At 37.6% G+C, this 9,486-nt stretch overlaps 1 protein-coding gene across 3 annotated transcripts in view; it reads right to left on the bottom strand.

Annotated features, from left to right (window-relative positions):
- robo1 (roundabout, axon guidance receptor, homolog 1) overlaps window positions 1–8,545 on the bottom strand; it is a 258,365-nt gene extending 249,820 nt beyond the window's left edge. Inside the window, exon 1 of one of the 3 annotated variants that reach the window (XM_082180880.1) lies at window positions 8,409–8,545. In XM_082180880.1, the coding sequence (XP_082037006.1) occupies window positions 8,409–8,502 (94 nt within the window). In that variant the 5' untranslated portion in view covers window positions 8,503–8,545. The remainder of the gene's footprint in view (window positions 1–8,408) is intronic. The other 2 variants (XM_082180878.1, XM_082180879.1) reach the window with 2 other exon arrangements.
- Between the last annotated feature and the right edge of the window lie 941 nt (window positions 8,546–9,486).

The following is a 9,486-nucleotide window of genomic DNA, read 5'->3' on the forward strand; positions in this document are numbered from 1 at the left end:
ATACTTTTGCATCCCATTTAAAGCTTGAAGGCTCATGAGGTTGAGTAAATGATGACAGAAGCGTAATTTTTGGGTGAATTATCCCTTCAAATGTATTATTTTTGAAAGCTCTGAGAAGAAAGACAGATGAACCATCCAGACACAGAATCTCTGATGCTTTCAACCCAACAATACATGCTCTATTTTCAGATTTTATCACCAGGCATATGGAGCTGACTCACGCTGACTGGTTTGGCAGGAACGTTTCGACTCTTCTTCGCCGAGAAGTTAAACGAGGACGTTTTAGTCACTTTGCTTTTGATATTTCGAGTTTGATCACAAACCGAGCACTTGTGGCGAACAAGTTTCGGGATTTAACGAGCGTGTCATTGCTGTAGACACAACAAATGCTATGAGGAATAAGTTATCATCACTCGGCATAGAGCCTGCTGGGAGTCGAGAGAGAGACGGTGAGAGTCCGCAGGGTGTACGTCGATGGAAAGATGGAGACGAGAAGAGAAAATAAATTGTGTGATGGCTGAATATCAGCTTCCATAGCGAGATGAGTGCGTGGCTGCTGCTTTTGGCTGATATGTGTCATATCACATCCAGAGATGATTTTCATCAAACGCTCGATAGGCCAAACTGGAAAAAAAAGTGTGGACAGATGAAGCGGTCCAATAACAAATTATTTTAAAAGACTTCTGTTTGCACAGAAACACATACATTGAGATTGAATGAATGAATGAACCTGTAACATACGAACAGAAATTCAACCATTGGGGTTGAATATTTTGCCAACCATTTTCTAATTTATTTATATTTACTACTTTACTTTTTCTATTTTTACTACTTGATACATTGAACAGGATTCTTTGATGAATTGAAAGTTCAAAAGAAAAAAAAATCTTATGTAACATTTTAAATCTTCACTGTCACTTTTGATCAATTAAATGCATTCTTGCTGAATAAAAGTATTAATTATTAATTCTCAAAAAAAGTTTTGAATGGTAGTGTATATCTGTTAAACGTCAACTTGTAAATGTAAATATCCACAAAACAAACAAAACACTCATTTAAATTTAGTGTTACACAAATATTAAACAACAAGTTGGATTCTGTTGGATATTGTCATTTGTACGTATACATTCCCAGTTGGTGTCATTTATATGTATGAGATCATAAAAATAATCTAATATTATCAATGTTCCATCGAATCTGAATCTGTTTTCCGCTTCAGATTTCCTCAACCGATTACAAACAGAATTGAATTCCAGCAAAGAACGCATGCGAGGCATCTTTTTTTTTATTATCTAGAAAATGATTAGGATTTCCCAAGATAACTTAATGTGTGGGCTGTAAATGTTTGTTCTGTCAGCACTTTGGAAACATAACGGAGGCTCATATTCCTTCATCTTTTCATCCTTTTCTCAAATACAGGAAACTCACTGGCTCTCACAGAGAGATTACCTTTATTAGTTTGCTTTTCCGCTGTTTATTTGCACTGATCACATCGTAAGGCTGTGTTCGGTTGGTCTTAAGGTTCATTCCTGTCAAGACAGGTGTGCACTTCAAAACCCTTTGTCATGGTATGGAGATTACACAATCATAATCTTGTCAGTCATTAGCCATACTTCCATCCACCTATTTTTATGCAAATTGTGGGATATCGCATCAAAAACGCTGGATGGAAACGGCAAGATGCACATAAATTAAAAAATGTGCATACATTTTTTATCCGATAAGAAGACGTGAATAAACTACGATGGAAACACATTTACTGAATAAATTCCTTAAAAAGTCATGTGACTGCGTCAACACACCTCTCAACGCAAGCATCATCAGCTGCTAATTTGCCATTTGTTATAGAACATCTAACATATCTAATGTAGGACTTCAATAAAAATGAGCAGCGCCCGCTGATAACACCATTTTTGCATCCGCTGACTTAAAAGGAACCTATTATACCCTTTTACAAAGTCTGATTTAGTTTTTGGGCTCTACTAGAATAGGTTTTTATGCTTGAATGTTCAAAAAACACATTATTTTTCCCATAGTTGACATTGTTGCAGCACCTCTGTTCCCAGTCTGTCGGTAACACTGTTAAGTTCCAGTCTCTATGAAGTCCCTCCTTCTGAAACAAGTTTGTTCCCAGGAAGAAAACTCAAGACTACAATGTTTCAGGGAGTTCAGAAACAGTGTTTACTGATATAGAGAACAACTCGCTTTGGAGTAACTTTATGCTTTGTAACTTTGGAGACCTTTCATGCTCAGACAGCAACATTAGACACTAAAGAAAGTTGCATAATAGGAATCACTCAGCACTACACCAGATTAAACTGCAAACTACTGGTTAAACATCATTTAACTAGTCAAATACATGCTTTTTTTTTTTTAGATTGAATACAGTGTGAAAATGGTGCAACAACTATACATCCTGATTTACATGGAAAAGTTTTCTTGTGTCATGTCTGGTTAGGACAAAATGTATACCTGCAAAACGCAGAACTTTCTAAATAAACCTGCCAACCTGTAAACATCTTCTATATTTTCCTCACTAAATTACAGAGGCGCTCGCCTATGCATTTCAGTGCTAAATGACTTTTGTGGAACTTTCCATTTGTTCCCTCTATACTTGTCTATATCAACCCCGGTCCACTCCAATGTGTTTCAATAATGGTCCTGTCTCCGACAAAAGAGAAATGAAAATATGGCACTGAAATCAACGTTTTTCAAACAAACACAATTACAAGGCAATTTGTAAAGTGCTGTGCAAAGTAATGTTCAATTGCTCTTCTCCAGAGGTGAAGGCCTTGCGAGAAGCGTTGCCATAACTGTGTGATTTGTACCAGTCTCATTGGTAAAAAGCTTTCCTGCGCCATGTGCCAAGAGCCGACATTACCAGTTAAATTGCACATCATTTAGGTGAATGGTGTATCTGAACAGGTGGAGATGATGGCTTGGATGAAATCGGACAAACTCGGCTTCTTTGCAGTGATTGGTTTAAACAGCCCTCGGGGGGAAAACGGTTTGTTTGGGTAAAAATAGGGAGTGGAACAGAACATTGACGGACATTATTTAAAGGGGCTAAAAACGGTTGTTGTGATTGAATGAGCTAAAACTAAAACAGAGACCATTAGAAAACATTTATAGATTGATTCAAAACAATACTGGTGTAAAAAAAACGGACAATATGTTTTAATGACTAAAACCAGGTATGCCTGAAGTGTTTGCTGAATAGTTAACAAGTTTCAGTTTGTCCAACGCTGTTTTCCAGAGCAAATAAATATACCATAGGCCATTTTAAAGGAAAACAAAAACAAGTTTGAGCCTTTGTGCAGAGGTTATGTGTGCTCCTAACAAATTGAGCCATGGTGCTCAAGTGGGCGACACAGGTTCAAATCTGGCCTGAAGAAATTCCCGGTAACACTTTAGTTTAAAGGTATAGCGGAGGATGTTTTACTTCCTGGTGGGTAGTCTAAACTATTGGTCCTCCTAATTGTCAATCATTCTGGTGAATCAATCAAACTTTTCAAAAAGTGGAGAGGGCGGGTCTTATCTAAAATTTGGAAAGATCCTCCGCTATACCTTTAAGGTCCAATTCTCACTATAAAGTAGTTGCTTATTAGCATGCATATTACTAGGAAGTTGGCTGTTTATTAGTACTTATAAGGCACATTTTAACGCCTTATTCTGCATGACCATATCTACATCCCTTACTCCTACCCAATACCTAAACTTAACAACTACCTTACTAACTATTAATAAGCAGTAATTAAGAGTTTATTGAGGCAAAAGTCAAAGTTAGTGAGAATCTAAAGTGTGACCAAAATTCCCTTCTATTGCAAGCATAATTTAAACAAAAAATGCAAATGTCACTTCGGCAACGTCACTAATAAAAACTAACTTTCAAAACATACATATCTATAAAACCAACCAGAACATTTCACTTTCTCACCAGCACAACAAAACTTGACTAAAGCCACCCTAAAATCAATAGAAAAGAAAAAACTCCAGCACAGCGTTAACAACAACCATAATCATATGACCCTTCACAATAGATCATGCTTTACAATCAACTCTGTTAGAGAGCTACATATGGCAATTTATATGTTCAATAAAATACCTTCCTCACCTGTTAAGTAATAAAAACACCATCTCCACATCACTTTTACAACATTTCAAATCCCTCAGTTCTTGCCTTCTCCAAAAAGGCATGCCAATGTTGATTCTTGTTTTATTACGAGCACTGTTCTCTTTTTGCCAGCAGGCTCTCCTCTGTTCGGCCTTTGTTTAAAACGGGTGATTCCCCGGAGGTTTGAGATTTATCTGCTCCATATCAGCCTTTCTCGCTCGTGACAACTAACCTCTGCCGCTTCCACAGATACACGTCAAAGTAGCTGGAGCAACTTTTCTCTATTTATAGATAAGACAAGTGACATATGCACGCAGTTTCCCACGAAAACCATCACGACAGGTCTAAAATATATAATACGCTTATAATAGGCTTACTATAGTGGATCAGGGTAAGACGAAAACACATTTTGGAAGAAGGATTGATGATGTATTGAATTAAATTTAGCTAATTGTGGGGGGGGGAAAGTTGCATGGTATACCTTTAAACACCCAATAGAAAACGTATTTTAAATTGTAATAATATTTTCAATCTTACCAACTCCAAACATCTGAGCACTTATTTCTGATGAGGCAACATAATGTGTGCAAATGGACATCATAAAATTGTAAAAAGTTTGTTAAAAATTAGGTAAATACAGTATAAGGCAGTAACAGGAGCATTTTACCCCAACAGTGATGAAAAAATACGTCAGCACTGGGTAAAATGCCCACGTGGAGCTATGATGATATAGTGTAGATACAGGGACTATAATGATATGAAATAATTATGCAATAAACAGTGACAAACTGGTATTGAGGAAAGTACAGTACAGGTGCTATCTGATGCTGTTTAGTGTTTCAGAGGCGTTCAGCGAGTACAAGCCGGTCATCAGCGGTGTGAATGTCTTCTCCTTCAGGCTGTGTTCAAACCAGCACCTGCTATAAAGTGCAGCGGTCGTCTCGCTCTATTGGCCCTGTAATTTCAAAAAAGGTCACAGCGGCTGTGGCGTAATTCAATATTCTTATAGTGCTGTATTAACTACATATTTAATCACCGCGAGTAGGACACTGACGGAGCGTCTTGGTGTGGCAGGGCAACGGAACATATGCGGACCGAAGTGCTGCTGTCAGCATCACATGAGGGATGAGCGTGCGCCTCCTTCAAGTGCCTGGTCCCATGATGCACAGCTACCAAATCTGCTGTGTTATGCATTCGGTCAGATATCCAGCTATGACCCGTAGTCCACCTGTATTTTTTTTCCCCTCCTTCAAGCCCCCTTTCCTCATTGACTCACATAGAGGTATAGATATTATAGATATAGATGTACATAAATAGAAAACCAATATATAAGGAATATTGTACAGCCAGACAGTATTATCAGAATGCGAAGCGAAAAGATCTTGTATCACCCTAAAGGGGATTATTTTGAAATAATGACCAAAACTGTACTTTATCCTGCATATTTCACTTTTACTTACCAAATAAATAAATAAATGGAAAATTACATATGTAAAATTAGCTGAGAAGAAAGAGTCCACAGAGTGATCAGAGAAATTACATTATTATATCTGTGTATGGCACAGCTACTGTATGTAGGAAATTATATGTAGCATCATTATATACACATATTCGCAAAATGCAGTGAATGACCAATCAGAATCAAGTTCAACACTGTGTAATAAATACAGGGCTACACTTTATTTTGACATTCTGTTGACTATAATGCTGATATGTCAACTAACTCTCTTTAGAGAATTAGTAGACTGTTAGGGTTCGGGTAAGTAGAATTAGTTGACATGTACTTGCAAAGTAGCTTATAGTCAGTAGAATGTCTGTTGGAGTGAATCAAGTTATAAGCAAAAATATGAGCGGATGGCAAACACCTACGCAAGTTAATCCAAAATAATCCAAGTAGTGATTCAGAACAATAATTTATTCACAATCAAGTCATTCAGACTGCCTCTGTAAGTGAACCGTGAAGACTGGAGTAATGATGCTGAAAATGCAGCTTTGATCACAGAAATAAATTACATTTTCAAATATATTCAAGTAGAAAACAGTTCTTTTAAATTGTAATAATATTTCACAATATTACTGTTTTTGCTGTATATTTATCAAATAAAAGCAGCCTTGCAGAGCACAAGAGACTTCTTTCAAAAACATGAATAAAATCTTGCTGACCCCAAACTTTTGAACGCTAGTGTATATAAGGACATGATTATATCCATCGGGACTTGCCAGGATTGTGAAAAGTGAGAAAAGCCAGACTGAATAAGAATTTGCTAAAACAAATCACGAATAGCTATTAGCCAATTGGTTAACATTACCGAATAACACACACAGCCTAAGTGAACTCAATAGAAAAAAGAAGAGTTGTTCATGAAAGATTACAAATACAAACATTTGCACCAATGAATCATTCAAAATAGACCCGGAATGTGAATTAAAAAAGTAAACAGGGTCCATTTTGATTCCAAATTGGCTATAAGCTCAGTAACCTCATAGGAACTGATATCATACATTGATGCATTAATGTATGTCTATAGCTAGTCACACAACACGAAACCAGTTCCATCAAAGAAACTCTGAGATTGTCAGGTGGTTAGAGACTGCAACCCATCATGCTCAGCGGCCCACTGTTCATTGTTTGTCTGCAGCATCTGTTTACAGCTCAGCTGAGGGTCCTGTGCCATGCATCAGGTGGAGTGAATTGGACTTCGGGAAGGATCCGCCTGGCTCAAGCCCTGATTAACGCTGCTAAATCGGGCTCCAGCTATCAGTACAGACTCGCAGCGAGCAAAAGGCATCACCGCACGCCTGCTCGCGACTGAAATTACACTCCAGAAAAGAACATTAAACCCAGAGAGAGACGCGCACCAACAGACCGAGCTGACAAGTAAATTGTTTCTGAAGCAGCAGGCAAAGGAATATGAGGAAAGGAGGAGGAATGAAAGGAGGGAAGGTAAACAAGTGAGGAGAAGGAATCATAACGGACAGGAGTGCGAGGCAATTAAGAGGAAAATGGTTCAATAACAGGGTGATTTGGGGAGGTATCATCCTGGCTGATGTGAATTAGGGAGAAAGGCTAGAAAGGAAGATACTGAGGGCCTAAGCGAGAGCTCCTTGTGGAAGTCGGTCGTGATGGATTGTGGGAATAAAGTGTGCTTTGCAGGGAACGTACAATATGCTGCTAGTGATGAAGAAACTGATGACACGCTCGCTCAGGTGTCCGCTCAGGAAACTGTACGAGATGAAAAAGGGGTTTTAAATGAAGTGAAGCTTTAGAGGAATACTGGGATTCAACCACACAAGAAATATTTGTCTTCATTTATTCAAACTCATGTAATTCTAAACTCATATGACTTTTTAGATTTTTTGTGTGTGTGTGTGCTTTTCTACACTCTACCATTCAAAACTTTGGGATCAATACGTTTTTTTTTGTTTTTTTTTAAAGAATGTAATACTTTTAAATTGATCAAATGTGACAGTAAAAGACATTTATAATGTTACAAAAGATTTATATTTCAAATAAATGTTGTTCTTTTGAACTTCCTAAAGAATCCTGAAAAAAAAAGTGTTTCAAAGTTTCCACAAAAAAATTTTGTGGTTCATTTGATTCCATTGATAAAAATTTAACTACATAAGACACAATTCATATGGACTATAGATGTTGTGATGCATTTCATCATTTTGGAGACTGACAGACCCAGTCCCTATTTCATTTCACTACTGGATATGCAGGACAAAAAATGTATCTTCCAAGTCATGTGGGTTTAGTACAACATGAGCCTAACTAAATGATTTTGGGGTGAACTGTCTCTTTAAATGCTCAGTAGTTTCATGTAGTCTCACTCTATTTAATGCATCCGCTTCAATTCTCAAACTCATGATAAAAGGCTCTTAGGCAGAAGATAGCAGTCGCTCCTGACTGATGTCTGTCGTTTATCCTGAAATCCTCCTTTCGTTTAACATTATTCATCATTCGCCTGAAATAGAGAACCAGTTGATCTGACAATCCCTTGAATGGTGTCCATAACACAAACAGACAGTTCATCATATGACTGGAAAGATAGACGAAACGGGGAAAACACACCAGAACCATGTGGGGAAAGCACATAAGCCTGCACTGCACTGCAATATATATAGAGTTTTGTTTTTTGTGCAAGTGCTCCTATAAAAATAACTGGCTTTTTCAAACTTCAGGTGCAATTAGTAGGCTTATGTGTCTGTTCCACATAGCTTGGAAATAACCTGGGAATCCACATCGGCACCTGGGATAAAAGCACAAAACACAAGGCTCATGCACGCTTACCTGGAACCAGAGGACCCTCCGACAGCTCCGACTGGACAAACTGCAGCAAGGTGAAAATGATGAGGACTGTGGTGCCTGACCATGTGACCTGCATGATTCTTACAGAGATGGCATCCCTGGTCGTCTCCGAGATTAATCTGGACAGACAAAGAAAAAGAAAGCAATTAAATGGAGGGAACTGCACTTTTTTTTGGACGAGATAATCGAGAATTCAGTGAAACAATGATCATAATTATACCAAGCTTCAAAATATACCATAAATGAATAATAGTCAATCAGATTTAGAGAGGTGCATTTTGTGGATTAAAGTCACATTCTCTCAGCCTTTTTTGGATCAATGCTCGAGGCTGATTTGAGATCTCATAACCAGCAGGAATATCGCCTGTTGGAGCAGAATTAATCTATTGGTAACTCTGATCGACCAAAATGCAAGTGCACTGAGATTGTGGCCAGTCCATCCCCGTCTGAAACCCAAAATCAAACATGCTAAGACAAAACACAATAAATCTGATCCAGAATTATAAAATTACTTTAGGGGTAAACCTTTGCAAATATACATAGGTCATTTTGGTCACTCAATCTTGAGATTTGTCTTGCTTAACCCACTTTTAACCCACTAACAACTCTAACCTCTTTGCACACAAATAAAATAAAAAAATATTTTTTTTGAAAACTTTCCATTTTTTTAAACAAAACACTCAAGGTTTTTGTAATATACCTGTACAGAATGGCAATGAATAATACAATTATATATTAATAAATTACATTTTTATATAAATGTATAAATGTATTCATAAATTACAATGTATATATACTGTATATACACACACAGACAGACAAACTTTATTCACCTCTCTACTTTTCTAAGACACTTCCTAATTCAGTTTAACCATAATGGCTTGTTTGTGGTAGACACTGTAAGCTTGTTGACTGAAAGGCTTTATTCTACTCTTATCTTAGGGCGCTCAGTAAACATTCTCCCATTCTCCATTTGGACCGTTTCCTGGCCACAGAGCTGAAACCGTAGCGGAGAGCTCTGCTATCTGATTGGAGCAACCGGCCGTCTCATTGTCACACT

The sequence above is a fragment of the Leuciscus leuciscus genome (genome assembly GCF_965113295.1).
Source record: "Leuciscus leuciscus genome assembly, chromosome: 9".
Classification (NCBI taxonomy): domain Eukaryota; kingdom Metazoa; phylum Chordata; class Actinopteri; order Cypriniformes; family Leuciscidae; genus Leuciscus; species Leuciscus leuciscus.